This window comes from Melanotaenia boesemani, chromosome 17, assembly GCF_017639745.1.
Source record: "Melanotaenia boesemani isolate fMelBoe1 chromosome 17, fMelBoe1.pri, whole genome shotgun sequence".
NCBI lineage: Eukaryota > Metazoa > Chordata > Actinopteri > Atheriniformes > Melanotaeniidae > Melanotaenia > Melanotaenia boesemani.
In genome coordinates, this window is record NC_055698.1 from 10,857,177 (window position 1) to 10,884,811 (window position 27,635).

At 39.2% G+C, this 27,635-nt stretch overlaps 1 protein-coding gene across 1 annotated transcript in view; it reads left to right on the forward strand.

Annotated features, from left to right (window-relative positions):
- The window catches only part of csmd2 (CUB and Sushi multiple domains 2), a 237,590-nt gene that overhangs the window by 194,918 nt on the left and 15,037 nt on the right, over positions 1–27,635 (forward strand). The window contains exons 48-67 of the mRNA XM_042012628.1: positions 2,948–3,136; positions 3,871–4,017; positions 6,428–6,616; positions 7,829–8,014; positions 9,071–9,265; positions 9,442–9,615; positions 9,719–9,892; positions 10,355–10,528; positions 13,189–13,377; positions 13,507–13,680; positions 14,844–15,026; positions 17,287–17,463; positions 18,777–18,956; positions 19,117–19,290; positions 19,500–19,673; positions 21,693–21,766; positions 22,564–22,675; positions 22,817–22,996; positions 25,146–25,211; positions 25,526–25,687. Of these exons, the coding sequence (XP_041868562.1) occupies positions 2,948–3,136; positions 3,871–4,017; positions 6,428–6,616; positions 7,829–8,014; positions 9,071–9,265; positions 9,442–9,615; positions 9,719–9,892; positions 10,355–10,528; positions 13,189–13,377; positions 13,507–13,680; positions 14,844–15,026; positions 17,287–17,463; positions 18,777–18,956; positions 19,117–19,290; positions 19,500–19,673; positions 21,693–21,766; positions 22,564–22,675; positions 22,817–22,996; positions 25,146–25,211; positions 25,526–25,687 (3,273 nt within the window). The remainder of the gene's footprint in view (positions 1–2,947; positions 3,137–3,870; positions 4,018–6,427; positions 6,617–7,828; positions 8,015–9,070; positions 9,266–9,441; positions 9,616–9,718; positions 9,893–10,354; positions 10,529–13,188; positions 13,378–13,506; positions 13,681–14,843; positions 15,027–17,286; positions 17,464–18,776; positions 18,957–19,116; positions 19,291–19,499; positions 19,674–21,692; positions 21,767–22,563; positions 22,676–22,816; positions 22,997–25,145; positions 25,212–25,525; positions 25,688–27,635) is intronic.

Consider the following 27,635-nt stretch of genomic DNA (forward strand, 5'->3'; position numbering starts at 1 on the left):
TTATTTGATTATACAGACTCATGTTGGACTCAATACCTTTAACCACATTTACCGTCTGCTGAGAGTACGGGGATTTGGAGAATCATGGATGCACACACACAGCAGTAGCTTCAGTACAAAGTGTTGCTTCATTCTGTTTAAGAAAACACAATGAGTGCTGATGATCCAAAATCCCTGAGCTTATCCCACCAAAGAAATGTCTGGCTAAAACCTGCTTAATCACCCATCACAGTAGTTTCCGAGCTTACAGTGGCTTTCTTCATCCCCCTGCCTCTTTGTCTGTCCCTTCATTCTTGCATAGATTTTTTTTCTTCCCTGACCCTGCTTTCTTGTTTTAGTCTTTCTCCAGAATGGATTACAGCTGCCCCCCTTTTCACATTTTAATTGTCATACTTGAGTTATCAGAGTTGTAAGGTCTTGATCCTGACAAATGCTTATATTGTCACCCATTCCTTTCAGTCAGCTCATTGTTACCCTTCAGCTCTTGGTAATTAAATACCAACACAGCAGTGCATTTATATACAACCATATTTGCACATGAGTAGTGCATAAATATGTGTATGGAGGCAGACTTGTGTACATCAGTGCTTGTTAGCACAAATACCCTCCACTAAATATTATTTATCATTAGGCTCTTACATACTATGAACAGTTTACACACAAAAAGAAGTGAGGATTTGTTGATTCCCTGCAGCTAGTTATTCCTTTCATCTGATTAAAGTGAATTTTCTTTAGAGATCTACTATATTATGTTGATCCCACATTCTTTCTTGACTCAGTCCTTAAAAGAGTAATTCCCAAATTTCAAAATAAATTGGTTTGATAATAAGTGCCCCTGCTTGTCCTTTCATCTTCTCCAAGACAAGCTGAAAGTAATTCTGAATACAAGCTGAAGCTCTGTGAAAGGTCACTGACAACACACCTCAGCCAACTGATTGTTTAATGAACTTGACTCTTAAATTTCATCTGTTACTTCAAGGGGCAAATAAGCTTTACTGTCATTGATAGATTCAAACCTTTTGACTCAGACCCTAGAGGTGTATGAGGCTGTAAATGATGTCACCGACCCCTTTAATCTCTTTGGAATCAAAGTAGATCAGAATACTACTGAAGCTCAGTCCCGCTCACATGCAAACACTTTAATACTTGGGTAAAATCCGTTGTCTAACCTGTGCTGACATTTAGAAACATTTTATGTTTTTTTTTTTTTTTTTTTTTTCCAACTTAAGGTGACATTTAGTTATGAGATTTTCAACTAAATTCAATGCAACAAACAAAGCAAAAATAAATAAATAAAAAGAATATATATATATATATATACTGTATATATATATATATATATATATATATATATATATATATATATATATATATATATATATATATATATATATATTATATTATATTACATATACATATACACATACATATAGTGTAAATGTCCTTGACAGGTGTAGGAACCTAGTTAGTAATTTGCGTTTCTGCTTCATTACTTTTTAGCTCCCTTGTGAGTTTATGATGTTTCTTGTCGGTGTTTTAATCATGTTATTAGCATAGTTTACTGTTGAGACACATGAAAGTGTCAATGGAAACAGTAGCTGGGTCCCCCTCCAACATGGTGGACAAAGTTGCAGTGACGTCGCGTGAGCATTTTCTATACTAATGCAGATGCTCACTCGTGCACAAAAAAGCACCTGCTGCTCATGAAGGAGTTGCTGCTTGAAACCGATGCAGTGTTCAGTATTTCTACACTGTAAGAAAGGACTGGCAATTACCTGTATTTGTCATTTACACCTAAAGTTTCAGCATTGTTTTAAATACTTAAATGCACACCCAGTTATTTGCACTCTGAAGTTGTTTTCCTCACATTTAAAGCATGGAATGTGTGTTTGTGTGTTTTGTACTGATTTAATTTGTTATGGTAGCAAAGCTTCTAGTTGCAGGCAAACAATGTTAAGTCAGTCTTGTTAAGGCTCTTTTAACTAGCTGTTGGGTGGATTTTAAGTAGCATTAACTTGGATCTTTAAACCATTGAGTGCCATTATGCATAGCAGAATAGGCTTTGAGGATTTTTTCCTCTTTTTAATGATTTTGAGAGGCGATTGGAACAGCCATGTTAAAAATTTACAAGAAATGTGCTGAAATGCCTGGGCTAGAAAAATAATGGAGAATATGCTGTTTGTGCAGTGGATAGGAGTTTTTCACTACCTCAGCACTTGGATGGGACCAGCAAAAACAAGAGACAACTATGTAGCTGTTGCATTGTGGGTGCTGTATAACATATTGCATTCAGTCCTGTTGCACCTAGTGTCTGAGGGACTCCATTCTGCATGCATGCAGCTGTAGCAGATTAAGAGCTTGGCTTCACAATGATCCAACAAAAACTCAAAAGAAAAGTGCATCATGTCATGCTTAATAATTCAGACACTACTGGCACCTCATTGCGGCATTGATGTGTCCTACAAAATGATGTCCTAAAAGAATCCCAATGATGGAAAACAAGATGAACAGATGGATGTGGTGCATCCATTCACCACAGCAACAGGGTTTCAAGGCAATTATCAGTTACTTGCTAAGTTAGCATGTCACACAGTGAAATTGGCCAACAAAGGGTGTATATGATCATGCCAACTCAGTGATGCTATGTAATATATAACCTGTTTTGTGGACTGCTTTTCCATGCATGCCTTTGTTTCCTGTGACAGCATTTGGACCAGAATGACAATTAGCTTAGCCATGCTTTTAGTCACATTGAGCTTTCCTCCAGAAACAATATGGATCAAACCAATCCAATTTAGACTTCAAGTTAAATTGAATCCACTAAAATGAATGAACAACCAGGAGAGGTGATCTGCAATTATAAAATAACACAAAACGTAAATGGATCATTGCGATACTTTAAAATAACACTTTATCTTGTTTCTCTGCTTTGTTTTTCTCTCACCAGTGAGTTGCCCCATGAATGAGGTGCTGACTTCTTCCACCGGCGTCATTATGAGCCAGTCACCTGGCAGTGGTTTCCCTCATTTTGAGTCTTGCTCCTGGGTGGTCAAAGTAGAGCCAGGCTACAACATAACCTTCACTATTGAACATTTCCAGACCAGCCGTCAGTTTGATGAGCTTGAGGTCTTTGATGGTGGGTCAATTTAGCTGCTGAATAAGTGAATATGTATATATTATATATATATTATAATATATAGAATTGTTGGTTTGGATGCTGACTACTACTCATATTTTGTTACATGGTCATTTACAATAAAATCCCCAATTTCCTGTCCAAAGACTTTCACAGAAATCTACATTTAAAGGCTAAATGAACCAGACAGCTAACATTACTGTCCATAACAAAGCTATCTGCCTCCACTAAGTAAAAATCAAACACAACCCCCCTTTTATGGTGACAGAACATCTACATCTGCCTTGTACATTTGCATGTGATTAGAGGCACAGTCAGCAACTCTGCCAGGCAGCTCAGAGAAAATGGTGGTTGTATACACTTGTGATGCTGATTAGTGCTTTTTATCTTCTGCCGAGTGGAGAGAAGCAGACATTTGCTCACCTTAAGTCAGCCAAGCCAGTTATGGCCTGACATTTTTTTTTTTTTTTCACAGAATTTGGAGTCTAGCAACTACTTGCTTCATAACCCTGCTCGTATGAAATTTTGTATGTTTAGAAAATATATGCAACACAGGCAGTTAAGCATCTGATAGAAATCCTTAGATCCAAGTATCTTTATTATAAAGATAAAGGGCCTTCTTTAGTTTACATAAAGGCTAGATGTGCTTCATTACTTTCAAAGTTAAAGAACTATCATTAATGATGTCTTTTTAATAAGTTGTTTTATCTCTTTTTTCCTATATCTTCCTCTAGGTCCATCTAGACAAAGTCCTCTCCTAATTACCCTCAGTGGTAACTATTCCAGTCCACTGAGCATCACCAGCTCTAGTAACAAAGTCTACCTGCACTGGTCCTTTGATCACACTACCAGCCACAAAGGCTTTCGCATACGCTACTCAGGTGAGTTATAAGGACCAGTAATCCACAAGCATTTATTCACCCCAGTGGGTAATTTGCACTGTGATTGATTCACTGTGTGAAAATGATGTTTTACTTGTTATTTTGGGACCTTGTTGCAAGTTCGCTCTCATCAGTGGAGGTACTTTTTCAACATGACCAACATCTGGGCTGCCAACTGTGGCTCAGACAGCCAGAAATATGACCCATCTCTATAAGAGCCTAATGGGGGCAGCAGGCATCTGTCCCACATCTCGCTGTGTGGCAAGGGCTGGGAATTAGTAAACCCTGTTCCTTGTTGCTTATTATTCCTCTGTTTTGTCCTGCTTCCATGAAGGATCTGTTGGTATACGACACCTGTATAATTCGCTGTGAATTATGACTGTGTAAATATTTAAAAGGCTCCCTCCATTCTGTATCAACACCACTCAGCCAGATTGACAAATTGTCTCTCTCCTCCTCTCTGTGGAGCTTTCTGTCACCCCAACCACATGTTCTGTTGTAGAACTTACCATTTCTTTCTACCTCTTTTACTTTGCTTTTTTTCCCGTCTTTTTTTAAAGCATTGATGGATTTTAACATGGCGGATTAAGTGACCCCCAGAGAACCCAAAATTTGCAATGGTCAATATGTGCTGCTGTACCTTGGTGGGAAGGAATAAACAGATGGCAAAGGCACATTGAAGTATTCAGCTATATTTCCTGATCAATTAATTTATTTTTTCTCCAAGGGCAGGTCTTCCATTAACAACATGCAGGCATTTTCTCTTACTATCTTCCATCCCTGTTTTTTTCTATTCTCTTACTCTGTTCTGAACTTGTCTCACTGTTTCCATCACGCCATTTAGAAATGTTCATCTTTTCCATCAGTTCAGTCAGCTTAGAGTCAGCCTGAGTCTTTCCAGTCCCTGCTCCTCTCCCTGCTTGTTTGTTATCTCTCCTTTGTAGGTTTGATTTATTCTATATAAGTTACAGGGCTGATTTGCAGACAGGCAAGTGATGTACTGTCTTACTATGGGCAAAAGATGAAAATGGAACATGGGAAAACAGAAGGGCAAATGAGTTGGTCACAGTTAGAAGAGAAGAGCATGTAACTAAAGGTGGTTTAGAAACCTGCAGTTACACCGACCATCATTTCACAGAGTAGTTTTGTGATTGTAATTGAAGCCCTGTGCGTGGTCTGTTTCTTAAACAAGTGGATCATCAACCTTTAGATGACGTGCTGTCAAAGCCTAAATTGGATTGGCTGTGGATCATCACATATCTAGCATCTCAAATCCAACATCTTTTATAATCAACCTCAAATTCACATTCTGCCTTAAGTCAGTTTTATGACGCACATCACTCACTTTTTTTAATTCCCATATTGACTTCCATGTTACCTTTTTAAGATTTTTTTTAAGTTTTCTATTTTTTAAAGAAAGGTTTTGGTGTGGTGACTGTTATTTGTTACAGAATATTGTACTCTTGGGCCATGAAAAAGCATTCATTCATTTCATTCATTCATTTTGTAGCATTTTATTCTGTCTAGTATGACAAAAATGTGCCTGCTCACTTGAAAACTATCAAATTCTGTCTCATTGCAACAATTTATATGAGGTAGCAAGACATCATTAATGCAGAGTTCATGTCATTGCTGTTGATTCAAGATTTTATGCTATGAGCAGGGATCACAAACTCAGGTCCTTGAGAGCCACTGTGCTACAGGTTTTGAGTGCTTTCCATGCTCCAGCAAGTTTGATTAAAATTTAATGGCTCCAACAGCTTTTTGTTGAGTTCTGCACATCGACCCATTAATTTGAGCGAGGTGTGTTAAAACGGGGAAACTTATGAAACTTACAAGGCAGTAGCCCCTAAGTTCTGGAGTTTTCATATATGTGTATATGTATATCCCACTAACTTAAACTTCCATTTGCACGTGTGAGTTGTTAAAGACGCCGTTTGACTTGTAGTTGTTCTGAGTTCTGCAAAACTCTGTTAATGCTTGTGAATCTTCTTTGGAAACTGTGGATCCATTCCCGGCATCATTTGTGATGATAAATGATTATAGCTGCTACCAATTTAACCAAAAACAGATATTTTGTTCCTCCTATTATGTATCCATCACGTTTATGATCTTCCCCTGACAAACTCCCATTTTGCTTTGCAGAACATTAGTTTCCCATAATCAATTTTCTTGCTTCGACAAAGCAGTGTTTGCCTTAAAGAGATTGCATTGTTGAGCCTGTATTAATATGTCCTTTTCCTCAAGAAGATGCAATAGAGATCTAAAGCTCTGCACCATTGAATGTGCATTAATTCTTCACCTCTCCATAACAACTTGCATTGCCTTGCATCATTACTGGTTTTCTAGACTTTTGCACTCTGTTCTGTTGGTTTGCATATTTATGTGTTTATTTTTCTCTTTTGCACAGCGGCCTATTGCAGCCCTCCAAACAACCCTGTAAATGGCACAGTGCACAGTCTAACAGGCACTAAGTTAGGCAGCACCTTGCGATTTAGCTGTGACCAGGGCTTCCGGCTTATTGGTCAGAGCAGCGCCACATGCACCCGGAATATACAAGGAATCTACCAGTGGAATGCACCAGTGCCACTTTGTCAAGGTGAGGACCCACTCGTAGCAAATGCTCAAGAGTAAAGATGAATATTTATTTATTTACTTACTTACTTACTTACTTACTTACTTGAACTGGTGTTAGAGAAATCATTCAGAAAAAAGAGCAAAATTCCTTATGTTTGGTATAATCATGTCAGTATTATCTCTGTAATTTGTTCAGTGTATCATTCAAGTTGTCAGTTCAGCTTTATTTGTTTAGCACCAATTCAGAACAAAGTCATCTCAGGGCACTTTATTGTGATTTAATTAAAACAAATCAACATTAGTCCAATTTCTAATAACTGTGTTCATACAAGCCAATCAATAAAAAATAATAAAGGAAACCTACAGACTGCATTAAATCGAGTCAAAGCTGAAAAGAAAAAGTCACAAAAAAAGATAAAGATGACATTTTTTACAGCTGTGCCTTCAATTTAAAGTGGTTGGGGAACAAAAAATTAGCATAACCCTATTTGCTTTGGATAAAAGTGTGCATTCAGCTCAGGCCGTGTATGACAGCTACTCAGCCTAAGGTCACAAAGAAAGCTCCCATTGCCACTTTTTAAAATTATTTTAAAGATTCATCTGAAATTGGTGCCATTTGGTTTACCTTGACTAAATCTTCTCAGTGCACGATTTTTGGAAATGATAATTGGTTTAACAGTTGCCCTCTTAAAATGGAATAATTCATGATAAGTTTTAAATGACTCAAAATAAGGTATAAAATATAAATGAGGTCTGGGCTAGGAGGATAAATATGCCTAATTCAAATGCTTTTTATTATTATTATTATTATTTTGTCAAATAATACAAAAACAACTTTACAAGGAACTGAAGCTGATTTACCATCTTTTTTGGGGAACCAGTTCTGTGAATTGTCTCATGTCTTCTATTTTCAATCACAAAAGCCTGGAATGTAAAACTCCACTTCAACAGTCTAGTTTCTAACCAGTCTTGTTAACAGAAACAGCAGGGTAGCCACTGTTGACATGCAGTTCTACACCAGAAGTAATCTCCATTTGAATTGCATGTCTTATGTGTTGGCTTGATTGTTCACTTTTGTGCAGATGGTGGCCCAAACTGATGTTTACTGCACATCCATGCAGTCCTTTGGATTGTTGTGGGCTTGGTTTTCAATGCTAAGATGTATTTTTAATATATATTTTGCTACCCATGCTTTAAGCATCTTGTATCTGCCACTTCCTCCTCTCTTTTCTAGTTATGTCCTGTGGGATGCCAGTTCCCCCTGTTAATGGCAGCATTGTTGGCCAGGACTTCTCTCTGGGAGCCAGGGCCACCTACCAGTGTAATCCTGGGTTTCGGCTTGCCGGGCCTATCACAACCTCACTGATCTGTCAGGAATCTGGAAGGTGGAGCTCTATTGAGGCCCCACCCAGATGTGTTCGTGAGTATCTTCTCTCAAAGTTTAGGAGCATTGTTTAAGAAACAAGTCTGATCAGAAGTATTACAGGCCTGCAAATATTTAGACGTAGACATGATTTTTGTTATTTAACCTGTCTATCCACATACAGTCTTGTAAATTACAAAATAATTATGTACATTACGTGAATGTACTTTTTTTTAAATGGACTAAAACATATTTGGACTTTTGATTCAAACATTATTTCATGGACAGATGTGGATATTCCTTTTTTATTTTTTAATTAGCCAAAGTAGTGTAAAAAGGCTGTAGATGACTGTGTGACTTTTAACCAAAAAGCTGTTGCTGTGAACCCACAGCATGATGTTATAAAAACTCTAAAAGCAGTTGAAAGTGGCCATCTGTTGCTCAAAAAGAAAATGAATCTATTTGAAACTGCAGCAAGCACAGTTTGGTACAAAGTTATAAAAAAAGCCTGGGAATTCATAGATAACAGTAGTGGACATTTGCAGGATTCCTTTAATGGTAAAGACATCTGAAGTCCCATTCAGTTGGGTAAATACATCATCAACCAAGTCTGCCATAAAAAGAAGACTCACAAGAGCAAACACAGAGGTTTCACTGCAAGGTGAAGACCATTAGTAAGCCTTCGAAATAAAAACACTTGATTAGATTTTGCCATGAAGTCTACAACTAGTTCTGTAACAACATTCTTTCGATGAACACATAAGACCGCCCTGTTCCTGAATGATGAAAAAGTATGGACAAGGCTTCAAAAAGCTCACAATCCAAAGCATCACCTTTAAGATGGTAAAATGTGGCAGAGCTGTAAATCCAAAGTTATCCTATTTATATGTGGATACCCTCCAATTAGATCTGGCTTGTACCTTGAAGATATTCATTTAAAAAAGTATGAAATTGTTTGCAGATATGTGTAAAACCAGTTCAGACTATTGGATCTTAATGTATATACAATGACATCATGGTTTCCAGTCACAAACAGATAGTACAAGCTATTTTTTAAAACTCAGGCGTATTCAAATAGTCGACTTACTAATTTGGTGTTGTTTTGCCTTCCAGCCGTTACCTGCCATGACATCGGCCACTCTGCAGTGGAACATGGGAGATGGAGACTAATTTATGGCACTCAGAACCAATATGATGCTATAATGATGCTCATATGTGACCCAGGATATTACTACAGGGGTCAGAGGATCATTCGCTGCCAGACAAACGGCACGTGGAACTATCCAGACCCTCGTCCTGTCTGTGACAGTAAGTGGGATTGGTTTTCTCTGTTACTTGATAATAAGGCAGTTGCCTTATTTACACAGAAATGTTGACAAACCTCTGTCTAATTTTCAGATATTGCTCATCTAATGGCAATAAAGTTTAACCATTGCATCATACTTGATAATTTAAGAATATAATTTTTTGTTTTCAAATGTCAGTCATTTCCTGTGGGGACCTCGGGACTCCTCCAAATGGTAACAAGATTGGAACACTGACTGTGTATGGAGCCACAGCCATTTTCTCCTGCAACACAGGATATACTTTGGTTGGTTCTCGAGTGCGGGAGTGTATGTCTAATGGGCTTTGGAGTGGATCGCAAGTCCAGTGTCTAGGTAGGGGAACCTCGGAACATAAATGTGTTTAAAACTTCATGAATTTAAGTCATGTTTTTTCTTAACACATAGTTAAAACATCTGAGTCTTCTTCCTCACACAGCTGGCCACTGTGGCACTCCAGAGCCTATAGTGAATGGACAAATCATTGGAGAGAATTATAACTATCGAGGCAGCGTTATGTACCAATGTAACCCAGGATTTCGTCTCATTGGAATGTCAGTGCGAATCTGTGACCAGGATCACCGCTGGTCAGGACGTACTCCTGTCTGTGTTCGTAAGTACCCTCGCAAAACAAATCATTAGTAAAACTGTGGGTGGAATTATCAGTTGTTGCAGGTGTAGATAATAAGTAGTTATTCACACCCAGATTTTCTACTGAGAACATTTCTAAGCATTCTAGTCGCCCCTCAGAAAGCTACTTTCTTTAAGCTTTCTTGTGTTTTTGTAAATGATTTGTGATCACTGATGTAGATTGTCTAGAGATCTATTGATCAGGTTATCGATAAAACACAAGACCTTATTCTGTGATACAACTTGCATTAGAAGAGGATTAACTTGCTAACGATAAAAACAGCAGATCTGGTACTTTTTTCAGCATCTTTGTTTATAACCAACTTTTTATACCTTTCTAATGCAGACTTTATTTAAATGGCATTGTTCCTGTAAGCATCATTAATTCAACAAAGTACTCTATGAATGTGTAATTGGGACATTCTCTTGACTATGAATCTCTCAGCCATCACATGCGGCCACCCAGGCAACCCTACTTTCGGTGTGACCCAGGGAACCCAGTTCAACCTGAACGATGTTGTGCGTTTTGTCTGCAATACGGGATATGTTCTGCAGGGGGCTGTTAAGTCGATGTGCCAGGCCAACGGGCAGTGGAGCAAAGCCCTCCCCAAGTGTAAAAGTAAGTGTTAAGAGATATATAGAAAGAGAGAGAGAGAGAGAGAGAGAGCAATGATATCATGCTGTGAAAAGGGCTTCTTCCAAATCTTATCCAAAAAGTGGAAACATTACCAAATATTGAGCTAATTTCTGCAGAGTTGTCTGAGGGGGTATGACTCTGTTTTGAGTTCTCACTCATTTGTGTGTGGCTAATAAATGACCTACTATATTTTGCAAGGTCACTTCTGTTGTGCCTACAGGTGTTTCTAATTAGAGAAAGAGTGTAGATGAAGCACATCCGACTCATTCTGGGGAGAAATTGAAATGAAAACCCAAAGAGGAGCCTGGCTTATTTAATCACCACAGAATTACATCTAATGGTCTCTGGACGCTCCAGATAATATTTACATGTGATGATATTTCCTCTCATCCTAACTACCTATGTTATACACTTAGGCTTTAAGGAAACAAAGTTAGCTAACATCAGTGCAGAGACGGCCAAAGACAATCACAGGATCCTTGAGGCTGAATGAAAGGCAGTAGGCCCGTGGAGACCTGCATTTTGGGTGTTGCTCAGAATAAGAAGTGCTCTGCTCTGCTTTGAATGACTGAGGCAAAGACATTTAATTTGACAGTGTTTTTGTAACAAGCGATGTATCGCAGCAGTCATGTCTGTGTCTAAGTGGCTTCAGACTAAAGGCTGTATGACAGGAACAGAAAAGGGTGCCTCGCAAGGATGGGCCCTGAATGTGACAAGGCACAGACAGCCAGCAACTCATTGACTTATGAATTTGTTTTAAATGAGGAAGAATTTTTTTTTCTTAAACATTTGTGAAGAGATGGAGAAGTTACAAGTCTCACAGGCATCCTTCTTCAGTTATTAAAAAAAAGAGTACATTTGGCTGCTGCATGCATAAGCAGGCAAGATTTTCTCTGAGACATACGCCTTAAATCTCTCCGCTCTGCAGTGACATCATATTAGCATTGGCCTTGTTTCGACTCTCGGATGCATTTTATGTGAAGACTGCTTGCGCTTGTCTGCATGTGGATGAGCATCTGTTTTGATGGCCATTAGCCTCACTGTTGATGTGACGGCATAAGTAGTTTAGAGGTCTTTTTGTCAATGAGATTTATTACATTAATTACAGCTATTGTGACACATTTAGTAAAGTGCCTGCCTTGCTCTTTCTCCTTAAGTGGGAAAACTGTATTGTGATGACAACAACTTCATCCATCTCATCTTTTCTCAACTAAACCTGTGTATTGGCTATTCTTCTAATAAGTGACAGGAAAAGGAATATATGCAGAAAGCAAGAGAGGTGAGGGCGGGGAAAGAGTCAGTCAGACAGAGGTAATGATCTCCAGAGTCCAGATTTTAACCATAAAGTCTGTAGGTTTCATCAATAATTCAGGGAATATGAGAACACTGCCAGCACAGCCAGCCTTCTGTCCCTCTCTAATCACCAATTTGAGTTGCAGCAACACAAGCCTCTGGACAAATCTTGTGTGTTTACTTATCGTTTAGTGATGGAAGGTAAAAGAAGCAGTTCTGAGAAGAAGAAAAAAAAAAAGCCCTCTGATCCTGCACTTAACTCGACAGGACGTCAGCAGGAGAGGGTGACAGGTTGCCCACTTCTGAGTTGAACAGAAATGAATAGCTTCAGCCACTCTTCTCTTCTCACCTTTATTCTTCATTTTTCTTTCATCCTTTTGCTTCCTTTCTTTCTTCACACAAGGCCACACAGGAATTTACCAGGCGGTCAGTCATTTTCTGTGACTGTTGGAATCCTTTTGAGCCTGTGTTGCCTGAACATAGATGTTATAAGCTGAATTCTGAGCTTGGAAGGTCTCTTGCTGAAGCAGCTCCATTTCTCCAAATAGGCTTTGTACTGTTATTATGCAGTAAGTTGTGAATGATGGCACCATAGGTCAGTGCTGTACTGGAAGAAATGCATTATAATAGGTATTTGGGGGGTGTTTTAGCATTGCTTGCCAGCTTGGGAGCATGGAAATGAGCAAGCTTTTAGGCACATTAGCATACAGTGGGTTCATTTTGGCTGGAGCAAAGATACTTTTATAAGGATGAGACTGGCAACTGGGGCATAATGACTACGTGGTCACTTACAGACAGTATTTTAGAAGCCATTAGCTCTTTGGCATCCCTGCATACATACAGTTGTGGTTAACAGTAAAGGCTCGACAGCAACTCTGACTTTGTTGATTTTGCTGAGGCCATTGTTCGTGTCATGTATTTGAGATAGAAAAGATGGATTGGTGTTGATAGCAGTCTTTGGCTGACATGCGGTTAGAATGCTGATATATTCTCCACCAACAGGGCCTCTTCCTCACAGACTGTGAACACCCCCCCCCCATCTTTACTCATTTCACATTCTCGCCCTTTCCCTAACTCTCTCCATCTGTTGCTAAACTGACATGGTGCCTCTTTTTTCTGTGAGCTCTCCATCCATCACCATCTCTGCGCCACAACAGCCAACAGGAGACTGCCTCTAATGAAGCAAATGTTTATTTCCTGTGCGTGCCTCCTACCTCATTTGGATTTGGGTGACTAGATGGATGCTGGATAAGTTGAATGGATGGGGAGGGGAATCTTTTAATCTTCCGTGGTTACAATATGCTGCTTTCCTCTCTGTCTCCCTTCCTCTCCTACATTCGTCTCTGCAGTTGTGAACTGCACAGAGCCAGGCCATGTAGAGAACAGCATCAGGCAGGTACTGCCCAGCGGGCCACATCGCTACAGTTTCCAGACTACTGTGTCGTATCGCTGTAACCCAGGCTATTACCTGCTGGGTACCAGCTCTATCTCCTGCCAAGGGGATGGCACCTGGGACCGTTCCCTACCCAAATGCCTGTGTAAGTAACCTTATTTTTTCTTTTAGGTGATGCTTTTTCTATACTCAGTTGTAAATTTATAACAAAGACTAGGAAATAATCACATTTTAAGAAGCTGATATTTAAGATTTCTTTTCTCCTATTGGACAGTGGTTCTCTGTGATCGACCCAGTGTGCCTCCATACACACAAGTCTCAGGTGACCGTAGAACGGTGGGCTCAGTCATTCGCTACAGTTGCATGGGCCAGCGTACCATCATCGGCAACACCACACGAATGTGCCAGCTGGACGGGCAGTGGAGCAGCTCACCACCACACTGTTCTGGTATGGAAAACTACACCCAGATTGGTTGGTCACCCAGAGTGATGGTTCCAAACACTCGACCAAAATATATCCTCAGAGACCAAATACTTATTAGATATTCCAGATATTCTTAAATTATACAGTGTTCTGTTATTTAAATACAGAGTTATATTCTTATCATTTTCCCACATTTCTGCCTTTAATACTTAATTAATTCAGATGTAATAGCACCTCCCAGTCACACTGATGTCCCCGTTACGCCAGGCCAGCAAATAAAGATTTTGGGTGGCAGCTGTTAGCGGGTAATGAGCAAAGTAGGTGGACCAAAGATGGAGTTGCCGGTCTGCTCTACGGGCATCAAGGGCAAAGAGTGTCCTCAATAAAACTGTTTTAATCTGCTCACATTAGGCTGAGGAACATCAACACCCATACCTCAGCTGGGTTATGAAGCAGTATAAAGACATTGCCTACCCCCCACACCACCCATACTCCTTTTCTTCTAACAGCAATTTGCTTCGGAGCACAGATGATAATCAGACATGCAAAAGACTGTGGGGATCCCCATATGTGCAAATGCATAACAGAAAAATGCATAAACACACAGTGGCAGAGACGCACAAACTAAGACACACACAATAAAGCAAGCTGTCCGACAATAAAGTAACCCAGTGACAGTTTAATGTCATAATTCATGACATTCACCTACATCCTGTGGATTGCTAGTGTTCTCTGTGCAGGCAGTAAACTCAATCTTTTTATAAAGATTTGGCTGACTTTCTTAGCTATGCACCTATTAAAGTTATGTTGACCATTGCCTTGTAAAATCAGCAGCCAGGGCGCTGCATACAGCACTAAATGTTTTGTGTGGTTGTTTTCATTTGAGGATGTTGAATTATTGAAGAAAGCTGTAACGTTTATGTTTGGGCAATGAAATGAAAAAGCTACATCGTATTGTACATTTTCAGCGAGTTGAATGAAAAGAAATTGAATGAGTTTTAGAAACGAGATCCTCCTTAGGGAAAAAGAAAATTGTAAGGAACAGCAGTCAATATTTCTGTTCAGATTACACAATTATTGTGCTCACATGCAATGAAAAAATCACTTTGCAGAGTTTCTGATGCATGTTCATATTCTAAAATTGTCACATTCACAAGTGGATTTATGTTTTTGTTTTGTTCTTTCAGGGGAATCTAGCGGGCTTTGTGGAGATCCAGGTGTTCCTGTGCACGGTATCCGTCTGGGAGAAGAGTTTACAGTGGGCAGTGTTGTCCGCTTTAGCTGTGAGCCTGGTTATGTACTAAAAGGTTCACCAGAGAGAACTTGCCTGGCCAATGGGACCTGGTTGGGCACACAACCTGAGTGTCATGGTAAGTAATATGTTTTTACTCTGTTAAATTGTGACATTTACCTCAGTGTTCAGCAGTCGCTTGAGTTCTGCATCTCTCCTGTGGCTCTGTGCTTTTGTTGAGCACTTTGAATGTCAAAGATTTATTTACGTTTTTTTTTTCTATATATTCAGTGACTATTCAGGGCATGTCAAGCTGAAGACCCAATCTCAAACACAGAAAGTGACATACATCTCCCATATTGGGATTCTTTCCAGAAAAGTCAAAGAAAAAGCTAAAAAGCTTTAAACTTGCTTTCCCATTTATTTCAGTTTCTGACTCGGAATTCATTTTAAAGACATTTGGAAACAAAGATTATTTTTAGGGAAACATGATATTAATAACAAATAAAGCCAGATAATGGCCGCCACAATATAGAGGCAGATGTAGTAGAGTTGATCGCCCACCAACCACAGAAATGATAGTTCAGTCTCTTCCTGCCAGCATGCCAAAGTGGACTGAAAACTGCAGCCTGCTGTGGATGGCAGCTCGACTAATAAACCAGTCAGTTTGAGGAAAAGATCTGTTGCATATGTTTTTACATTTGTTAAGCAAAAGATCATTAAATATGTCTTCCACTGAACATCATAAATTACATTTTTGTTGCAGACATCTGAAAAAATTAATTTGTGTGAACAGCAAAAGAATAATAATAATATTGCAGTTCTGCTTTTTGCTTTGGTCAAACATCTTGAATGCAGTGAAGGTAAATTGCATTGATACTCTTAAACGATGATAGTGAAACAGAAATGTTTTAATTTAACTTTGGTAGGGTTGACCAATACTTCGAGACTTTCAAATATATCAAGAACGAGGGAATGTCGATTACATTGAGAAAGCTTGTTTTGAGTTAAAAGTATCTTTTCTTTTTGCATTTTGCACAATTGTATTTTTGTTACAGTCATTGAAAAGTATTTTTCATTCATTTGTTTCAGGAGCATTTAATTTAATAAACAGCTATTTTATTTTCCGTCAACTGTTTTAATTCACATGTGCTGCAGATCCTTAATGAAAGCGCAATGAGCACTGGAAACTGTAAATTAGAAGAGTCTGTTTGGTTACTTGACAAAAAATTATAGTGAAATATATATAGTTTGTCCTGATTCAGGTAAAAAATATTGAGATATGAAATTTGGTTGCTTGCCACAGTGTGTGTTGTAGCTCCTCTACACATTCAGTTTATTTGTGTTTGCATGTGTTTGTGTTTGTTTTCTGTCAGTTTTTCTTTTGACATTGGAATTCATATTAAGTTTATGATTAGTAAAATCTTTCAAATTCTTTCTTTTGATCGAGCCATTGAGTAGTTTTTTCCACTTGGTAGCTCTGTTTGTATCTTTTCTCACCCTCTTCTTTCTACTCATGATGAGACGAACCTTTTCTTCCTTCAACCATTATACTGTTTGTTCCTTCAAGATGCATTCTCCTGTGTCCTCTTAAACACCATCCACACACCCACAGAGCATCACTGCCCCTCTCCTCACAACCCACTTTTCCCTGTGTGTGGCATGCCCACATGCTGAGGTTGTCCACCTGTTCTCAGTTGGCACAGACTTCAAGGGCCAGGCTACATCTGGTCATTACGGGAGGGCAATGCCCCCGGGGCTCTGAGGGCCTGGGGCAAGCTGGAGACTGTAATGAACAGAACCATCGCTGGCGGCTGGACAGACACCAAGGGATTTTCTGAGCAAAGTGTCTGTCCATCAAAGCAGAGTTACTTATGAACAAGGACACAGTGGATCATGAGGGTGGTGGTGATGAGTGTATGAAGACTAGAACACATGAGACAACAATGTGATTTTAAACAATTTAGGTTTAAGTAAACCAATCTACATAATTCATTTTCAAGATTACCTGTTTGGACACAAAAAAAAGGGATAAATAAAATTTATTGTTGGCAGTTTTCCTTCTACTAATCACTGACTAGATGTTATGAGATAATTGGTATATTTTTACATGTAGGTTTCAGGCTTTTTGGTTAAATGAAGAGAAGATTATGTGGAAAAATGTGTGAAATCTGATGAATGTAAGCATGAAAATATTTTTCATCAAGAATGAAGGTTTGTGTGTTTTATCTTTCAAAAAGAAAAAAGAAAAAAACTTTGATAAAGAATGTTTTCAGCAGAGTCCTGCAAACAAACCCACCTCCCAATAAAGCACCTTCACCTCTGAAGATGAGGGCTTTATCCAGTGAATGAATGCTCTCTAACGCTCTGTGCTGCCATCTCTTTTTCTTTCTTTTCAGTGATTTCCTGTGGAAATCCAGGAACTCCACGAAATTCCCGGATCCTCATTCACGACGGCCTGACTTTCTCCAGATCCATCACTTACAGCTGCAGGGAGGGCTACTACTCCACCGGATTGCTCACCAGACACTGCACTGTCAACGGAACCTGGACAGGCAACATGCCGGAGTGCTCGGGTAATTAACATCTCTTTTTCGTTCACACTTTTAAGCTGTGTCATACTCCAGCTGAAAAAGCTTTCTTTTAGAAAGCTTTTGGAAGTCATGTTTGAGTGCATTGAATGGTGACTGTGTCATGTGGGTCTCTGGCTGAGTTGGAAGAAATGGTTTCAAGTCATTGTCCATCTAAAGGGCACAGGCCTGACAGCCCTTTGTCATGTGACACAAAAGGCACACAGCTGCTGTACAAAGCCAGAAGACCCGAGCAAATAGAGGTCAGTCAGTTTCCTCTCGCTTAAAAATATAAAACCTTAAGCGGAATCTTTATGGATTTCAGAGCTCAGTCATCCACAGGACTGAAAGAGGACACGTCGCACCTCTTTGACAGATCACCTTCTGCAAAAGAAACACACATGGACACTGAGCATGATTTGATATTTTCTGGGTTTTTCTGTTTGTTTCTCTCTCTCTTAAGTCTGTTTAATAAATTTAAATTGAACTAGGGAAAAGTAATGATTTTTGCTCTAATAAAAATACGTTTTCTGGACAAAGATTATTATTAGAAGGGAAACTTCCAGTTATTCAGTCAGCTGATATTTGTAGTATTAGGCTGTTTTACAAGTGATGTTGTGATGTACAGACCAAGCTTTTCTATATTATTTAGTCATTTTGGTATTGTTACTGGGATGACATGTCAGGAAAGTCATTGTGATTCCAGTAGCATGATCTTACCAGCTTGATGGGAAATGTAAGTACTTGCTCAGTCAAGGGAAGACACAGCACCTCTGAGAGGCCTAGTTTTCTCACCCTGCTTAGAGTTGTGCTTGAACATGCTGCATGTACACATTTAACAATGCTTTATTGTCCCAAGGCAACTTCCCTTTAGTTCTCATGTGTGCTGGATTTTCTTTCGTAGCCATTCACAGCAAAGCTGAGCTGCAGAGCAGCTGAGTCACGCGGTGTGTTACCTAATCACACCTTGCAGGATGTAAAAGTAGTCAGTGAGAAATGTGGTTCTTTTTGGAGCTTTGTGGGGCACCTGCAGAGGGATTCTCATCATAAGATGAAGTGTCTTTTCTTCCTTAAAGCACTACAGGAAATAGAGAACAATGACACATAGAAACTTTTAAGTGAAAGGATTATAGTCTGTCAACTACAAAGTACATTTAAGCAAACACATTTAAAAGGTTTTCCATAAAAGCAAATGTAACAGTGATTGTTAATGTAGATCAGCATTATTTAAGTTTGTGAGATGAGCTGCTCTTTAAATGAGTCTTTTCTGCATTGAAATGTGTTTACTGTAAATCTTTTATCCCGTTTTGTGACTGCAGTAATCAACTGTGGTGATCCCGGAGTGCCAGCCAACGGGGTGAGATTTGGAAACGACTTCACCTACAACCACACAATCAGTTTCCAGTGTTCTCCTGGGTTTAACATGGATGCTGACAGGGCGTCCTCTCTCATCTGCACCAAGGATCGTACCTGGAATGGCACCAGGCCACTCTGTAAAGGTATAATTGTGCTGAGTGACGTTCATGGCAATATATGCAAAGTGAGCGGTTAAATAATTATTTCCATTTAATTTCTGACACAGATTTTGCTCTGTGTTTGTGCCATAGACAGGAACATTTGACCTCGTCTAATACTTCATGTCTCTCTGCTGCCTTGTAGCAATTGTTTGTGGTCCACCACCCACCATTCCTAATGGACAAGTTGTTGGTACAGACTTTACCTGGGGCTCGAGTATAAGCTACTCCTGCAACCAAGGCTACCAGCTGTCCCTTCCCACTGTGTTAACATGCCAGGGCAACGGTAACTGGAGCGGAGAGAAACCACAGTGCTTCCGTAAGTGGCATCTAGCCAAAATGCCCAATTACATTACACTTAATGATTTGTGTCTGACATTATTTTACCCAAGTATGTATAACGTATATATCCTCTGTGGGATGTGTCGTATCCACTGAAGAATCCAATTAAAACCCAACATGTGTTGCAGGTCATCTCATGTTATATCTGTCTCTTTTCCTTCTTCCTTCTTCTTTGCCTCTTTCCAGCTGTGTTCTGTGGAGATCCAGGTATTCCAGCTCAGGGGAGAAGGGAGGACCGAGGTTTTACCTATCTCTCGTCTGTCTCCTTCTCCTGCAACCCTCCTCTCATCTTGGTTGGCTCGGCCAGGAGATACTGCCAGTATGATGGCACCTGGAGTGGTACACAACCTTCGTGCATTGGTAAGCTGCTGGTTTACTGCTCCCTTTATAGTCTGCTGTATCAAATGGTTGAATGAAGTGGTAATTGTGTGGTTGTAGGCAGAATCAGTCATGTGGATAGATTAAATAAAAACACAACATTCTAAATGTACAACACTAGTGTCATTGTAAGAATTGCTTACCACTTTGGATGAATGTTGGACTCTGCTCTTTCTAGCCATGATTACCATTTGCAGCCAAGATTTAAAGCATTCAAAAACCCATTTGACCTAGCAACTTATATCGATTCTCATTTTCACTTTTGACTTGTGTAATTGATCAAAGCCGTTTCCGGGTGAACATGGGCTCTGTCTTTCTCCATCACATGAAACGTAAATGGAAATGCCTTTCAATCAAACAAAACCCAGGGCCCATTTCCAATACCAACTATTCTCATCCTGTTTATTTCAACATGTTTATTTAGTTGAAACAAACATTGTGTGGCCCATGTGTGATCACGTAGGCACTCACAAATTTACCCGCAACTTGAAAGCAGTTGAAATTGGATTCTCTTACTATTTGCTACCTGCATGCACTGTAAGCAGTGTTTGCAAAATGCACCTAGCCCAGTAGCAGCCTTCATCCAGGTACTTTGGAACTTTGCCATAACAAATGTCAATCACTATGCTGCCATAAAAATCCCTAAAGCACAATTTAAGCTGGAAGAATAATCCCGTTTAAGGTGTATAAGGTATAAATGTTTGCTACACATACAAACACTCACGCATGTCCCCTAAGTCATCAGAGACAAATGGAAGATAAAATCTAATTTCCTTCCCCAGGGATTGTTTTGGTATTTGAATACTTATGAAATATGCACGTGCGAAATCCTTTGACTCAGTTTTTGTAAACATAAATCATGATGCATTATTTGTAACCCACTTAACCCACAGCAGACATAAAAACATTCGGTTAAATTTGAGATTATATGAGATTCCATCTATTAAACATTGAATATGTTGAATATTTGCAAAGTGTAACCACTGGTCACACCATCCTACCGAGACCAATGTAACATGTCCTAAGTAAGTAGGACAAAAAGCATCAGCTCCTTGCTCTGTTTTACACTTTTACTGTCCAATAAAACCCTTGTAAATGACAATTTCACTCATTAATTTTCACTCTCAGGTTCGGGAGTTAAGATGTTGGTGTTACAACTTTTCCTGGTTAATGTGGTCATTTGAAGGAAACACAAGATAATGCAGTATATCAATTTTAAGAACGAAAGTCTAAAATATTTCATTTAATCACTGCATTTGTTTTAAGGAAAGACAGATAGAAGCATATTCTTGCTGAACAGCTACAAAGTAGAAGGATTTGCAGATTGACGGGGAAGAATTTATTGTTCCAATCTGCTCTGAGCACAGAAACAGAGACATTAGAAAACACAAAAAACACCCTATGGTTTGGCTAATAATGTCTGTATGCATTTTTACACATATCTGATTATTTGTTTGCATATCTGTTATGTGTGATTGGTTATTGCCATCCACCCTTTTATTGATTTGAGTCCAGTGGTCATTCATGTTATGTATAAATGATAAATGATGTACATTTTTTATGTTGTATGCCCTAGATGTAAAGCAAGGATGTGGTGTAGTAAACTTTTTCAGATATAAATCTGAAGAATACTTACCATGAGCTACTGTGAGCATATTGCCTTTAGAACAGTACTAATCCTCCTGGGAGCACTTCTGCAGAGGTTTTAAAGTACTTGCTAAACTTGTTGTTTTAAGCATTTCAGGAAATGCAGGGAGCTCGGAGCTCTGTGAAGGGACAAAGCACACTGCTGCTGCAGGACTTTTTTTTCTTGTCACTCAGTAATGGTGACATGTTTGGCTCATTTTCATGCTGAAGATGTTTATTTATAAACAAATAAGACATTTGCTTGATGGTACTTTGCAAAAGAAAAGAATGCAAAAATCAAACTTGCCTAAAATGCTCTAATTGGAGGATAATATTGAAGAGATCTGTGTGTGTTTGTGTGTGTGTTTGTTTCAGATCCTACCCACACTACTTGTGGAGATCCTGGCACTCCTCTTTTTGGAAATCAGAACAACAGCCAAGGCTACCAGGTGTGAAAATGCTTGTCACATAGGAAATTGAGTTTATAAATTGAACAAAAGTTCAATTAAATCTCAAAAGGGCATTTTTCTTTTTCATCTGAAGTGCAACATATATTTCCCTTAGCCTTCTCTTACCCACATGGACTACAAGGTTGAATCAATGATTACTACAGTACTGAGGATATGAGAAAGTTCAGCGTTTTCTCAAGATGCCAAACAGCACTTCAGATGTTTTCTTTGTATGGAATCATTATTAAATTCATGACATGATTGTGTGAGACTCTTTAGTACAAACATCATTTGTTACCAGTAACACAGTGATGAGTAAAAAAGTATTTGATGATGTTTATTTTTTTTTCCTCAATACAAAGAAACACTTGAAAGTATGACCCATTTTTAATGATGATTTGATGAATAAAAGAAAAATGAATACAGCATTTAAACTGCTCAGATATGACAGTAAAATGATGAGCAATTCATTTTTTTCAGCTGTATAATTGACACAATCATATTTGTTTATAATAAATATAATAATAATAATAGTACTGCAGTAATACATTGAGGTTTTTATAAAACCTTATTAACCTTCCATGCTCCACAAATTCTTACTAATAATGATGGTACACTTACAGCTTTAAAGAATGACAAAGTTTACATGTTTTATATTTTGAAAAAAAAAAACAACATAAAAAAACATCAAATTCCAAAGAAAAACCATTAAACTTTCTATTTAGTGCATAAAACATGCTCATCTTTTTGTGCAGCACCACTTTCCAGTCCTCATCATCATGTGTGTTCTGTTACAGATTAGCAGCACTGTGTTCTTCAGCTGCAGAAAGGGCTACCTACTGCAGGGCTCCATTTCACGCACCTGTCTGCCCAACCTCACCTGGAGCGGATTTCAACCTGAGTGCATTGGTAAAAACAGTCAGCGTATATTTAGTCTCCTCTTTTTCCTGCACCTTATACATCTGTTTCTCCTCTCGTGCTGATTCCTCCTCATTTAATCTTCTGTTCTTGTCCTTTTGGTTGCTTGAATACCTCTCCCTCTCTCTCCAGCCCACCACTGCAGCCAGCCAGAGCTGCCAGCCCAGTCTGATGTGAGAGCCATTGAACTGCCGTCCCTTGGCTACACACTGATCTATACATGTCAGCCTGGCTTCTACTTGGCTGGAGGATCAGAGCACAGGACCTGCAGGTCTGATGGTAGCTGGTCTGGGAAACCACCACTATGTGCAGGTAGGTGGAATATTGATAAGATAATATGGGAATAAATGTGAAAACATAAACACTCACACACCTCTTTAGCTTTGACAAAAAAAAAAATCTTTCACATGACCAGCTCAAACTGGGCTCATATAGATGTACAACTACCAAATGACCTTATGCAGCAGCTTTTCTCCAAAAGCCATAAAGATTAAACTTTCTTTTTAACATTTTAGCTAGAACATTGTTCTTTGTTTGTATGTTTTTAAAATGCAAAAAAGCTGAAAGCTAAATTAGAGCTTCCTAAAAGCTTCCACCAAAGTTTCTGTTTTCTATTAGCTTTTTAGATATATTGTTTGTTCATAAACATGATTATGATTTACACTTTTTGAGAACAAATGTTTACAGAACGAGTATGTTGCCATCTTAACGAAAGTAATCGTGATTTGTACCAAAATGTTACAGCTTCTTTTGCCCATACTCCAACTTTCCACTGAGCTGAACGAAATTTAAGTTAGCATTTTTCATTTGGCTGAAAATCTGACAAAGAGCAGTGATTACCCATCTCTGCCTCGGCTCCTGCCTAGCAAGAAGAACAAGTATTATGTACCAATGAATTTTAAACAGAGCTTTTGCATCAATAAGCACAGGTGTATTTAGAGAAAAAAAAGGTGCACACTGTTTATCACAAAGCTGGATCAATCAAGGTTTGGGGACTGTAGGAATTATGGGAACATTTGAGAAGTAGCAACAAATTCTGGAATCAAGAATTACACCATTAAGGAAAAAAAGCATGATCAATAAAAAAAAAGCATAGCAACCCCTCCTCTTAACAAAACTGAAAGCGTTGTAGTAGCTGTAAAAGCACTAAAAAACTGGAGTATTCCCCAAAAAGGAAAATAGTGGAAGAGAGTAGCTAGGTTTAGTCATATGCCTCTTCATGTTGCTTCAATGTAGAAACAGTGAGGATGGAAATAAATTGAATAAATATATGAATAATCTTAATTAATTAAGATTATTAAATACACTTTTTCTCTTTAACTATATGCCTTTTGGAAAATTGAACTGTTGGCCACTGTATTTAAAAAGTGCACAAAGTTTCTATCATCAGTGTTTATTGAACCAGTCACTGTGCTGTCTTCACGGTGGTGACTCGGGTTGGGGAAACTGGGGATTCGGCTAATGTTGATGAATTGCTCTGTTAACACTTGCTTATTCTCAGACACATGTCAGAGTAGTATGGCCCATCCATCATGCAATTAGACTGCCTGAAAGCCCACACACCCGTGCACAGACACACAAATCTACAAGCTTTGAAACATTAACAAGGGCGCAAAACTTGATTAGGCCAATGCTTCCCATTGATTAGCTTAGCAGAAGTACCTCTTATAAATGGAAAGGCATTGTTAACAAGGTGTAGCAGACAAATAGACTGCCATTAAGACACCCCAAATCACTGGCCTAAGTACATATGGGAAAGAGAGAAAAAAAAATGGAGTAATTGATCCACAATTATCTAGGAAAGAGGAATGCTAATGGCTGGATGAGAAAGATGAAATAGAGGTGGATATCCATGTGACGGATTCCTTATCAAGCTGCTGCTGAAATACACAGGGTGATGGGTATTTTTAAGTCCATGCCATTAAGAGTGAAAGCTAGGAAGAGAACTGGCCATAGCACATTCAGGACATTAACAGTGCCTGTGGGCATGGTGATGGAAGGGCAGCTCAGGGTACTGGCAGCTAATAAAACATAAGGCTATGGCAGAGTGTGTTCATGTGTTTTGTGTGTCTCTGTGTTCCTTCATCTGAGACGTTTTTCTGCTCGTAAACTACAAACAGTATACCTGTCTTTGTTTGCGATGGTGAGTAAAGCCCTCTTCCCTATGTTTACCTGCGTGGGCGTATGTTTACTACTGTGATGTAGTCCTGCGTCCCCATGTGAGCTGTAAGGCATTATTAAAGTGTCTCTATTGAAGCTGGCAAATTTTCTTAAATGCAGCTGCATACTTCCAGGGGAGAAGTCAAATCCTGTCACAGACAGCCTTCACTCCGGCCACCTCAAGATAGGAATTGATTATGGGGACATATTTGAAGTAAATAATTGGGAGTTTTTCAGTTGTTTTTCTTTACTGGTTTACATACTGAAGCTTTCTGTTCATCTTGTACATTTTTCATTCTAGCTGATAATCGTCCAAGTGGGAAGAGCCCAGTGGGGACGGTGCAGGAGCCACCCTCCAAATTGCCAGGTAAGATGGGTACTTCTTAAATTAAAGATGGATTGTTCCTCATAAAAAATAATTTAATATCACAATAATGAAATGGACTTGTTTGCATCTATATTACAAACCCATATTAAACTGTTATTTACAATATTTAATCTAAGTTTGCTCATTAATTCTTAATATATTGTTTGATTAGAAAATACAGCAATAACAGCAACAACCCCAGCATTTATATCTGCACTGTCTCTTTAATTTCTCTCATTTCAGTGATTCATGACAGTCTTGCTAAATTGTCTTTTTAGCTGAGTTTTTTGTGTTAACAATCTTGGCTCTTTCAGTCCCTGGTGGTGTGTTTGCTAAGAATTCCTTGTGGAGGGGGTCCTATGAGTACCTGGGAAAGAAGCAGCCAGCTATGTTGAGCATCACTGCCTTCGAACCCTTTAGCAACAGGGTTAACGGGACACTCATCGACCACAGTGGAGTTGAACTTAAACTGGCAGGTTTGTATTCTAAAAGGAAAATTATAGTCCAGACTTTCAAAAATGCACTTTTCTTGACCATTGTCATGTCAGAAAACCCTCAGTGTTTATTTGAATCCAAGCAGATGTCTTTCTAATAAGTTTAAGTGGGGACAGACTCTGGTGGTTTCAGTAATCATTGTGCAGCTGTGATCATCAAGAGACTTTTTTTTCTTACCATTAACAGCCGGGATACCTCACTCGTCTGTACCTGGGTGCTATCAGTCTTCATCACTGTGTACTGAGAATATTTTCAGTAGCCACACTTTAAAAGTTAAGCCTTTTATTTATACTGAATTTTGTATTTAGACAATAAACAAGCTGAACTTAACTGTAAAATTAATAAAAAAAAAATCCTTCATTTAGCAGACCTCATATGTATGAATGTTATTTTTTTAATCAAATTCTTTTCTCTGTTCCATAACCAGCTGTAGAGCAGCACAGTGGAGTGGTGATTAACACCGCTGCCTCAAAGTGAAATGTTTGCTGGATGAAGTCTGAGCTGGGGGCCTGCTCTACCTCTTGTCCGGTGCCAGATGGAAAAGGACTTTTAAGAAATTTTATTGTTGTATTAACAAGAAAACTACCCATAATAGTTCCTTTTAGTCATTCATATGTTTAAGGGCTACAGTTTCCCCAATGCCCCCAGTTTTGTTTGTGTATATACACTGCTCAATACAAAAAAAGGAACATTTAAATACCACATCTTAGATATTGATGAATGAACAATTCTAGTTGAAAATATTTCTTTCATTACATAGTGGAATGCATTGAGAACAAAATAACATAAAATCATCAATGGAAATCTAAATCCCATGGAGGTCTGGATTCAGAATCATACTCAAAATAAAAGTAGAAGGATCGGATCACAGCCTGACCAAACTTCTATGTATATTCCTCAAGACAATTCAAAATGAGGTTTAGTAGTGTGTGTGGCCTCCATGTGCCTGTATACACTTTCTACAACAGGGGTGACCAACGTCGGTCCTCGTGAGCCACAATCCTGCAGGTTTTCCAAATTTCCCTGGTTCAGCACACCTGACTTAAACTAATGAGTCATTGTGCAGATCCTTATAGGCTGTTGGATCCATTTAATTTGAGTCAGGTGTGCTGGAGCAGGGAAATTTGGAAAACCTGCAGGATTGTGGCTCTCAAGGACCGACGTTGGCCACCCCTGCCCTACAACATCTAGACATGCTCCTGATGAGACAACAGATGTACTTCTGTAAAATCTCCTCCCAGACCTGGATCAGGGCATCAGTCAACCCCTGGTGTGACGTGGTGGTGGTGGATGGAATGAGGCATGATGCCACAGAGTTGCTCGATTGTATTCCGGTCTGGTGAACGGGCGGGCCAGTCCATAGCATCAGTGCCTTCATCATGCAAGAACTGCTGAGACACTCCATCCACATAAGGTCGAGCATTGTCATACATCAGAAGGAATCCAGATTCCACTGCAGCAGCCCAAATTCTGAAATGGGTCTGAGGATCTCATCCAGCTACCTAATGGTAGTCAGGGTACCGCTTGCTAGCACATGGAGGCCTCAGCCCTCCAAGGACATGTTTCCCCAGACCATCGCTGATCCACTGTCAAGACAGTCATGCTGGAGGATGTTGCAGGCAGCAGAACGCTCGCCACGATGTCTTCAGACTCTTTCACATCTGTCACATGTTAGTGTGAACCTGCATTCATCCGTGAAGAGCACAGGGTGCCAATTACAAATCTGACAATCCTGGTGTTCTCTGGCAAATGCCAATCAGCCTGCAAAGTGTTGGATCTGAGAGTACTGGTACCTCCATCCTCTCGACACTGTGCTGGGACACACAGCAAACCTTCTTGCTACAGATGTGCCATCATGGATTAGCTGCACTACCTTATCAACTTCGGAGGGTTGCAGACCCCACATCATGTCACCTCTGCTGGTGAGGG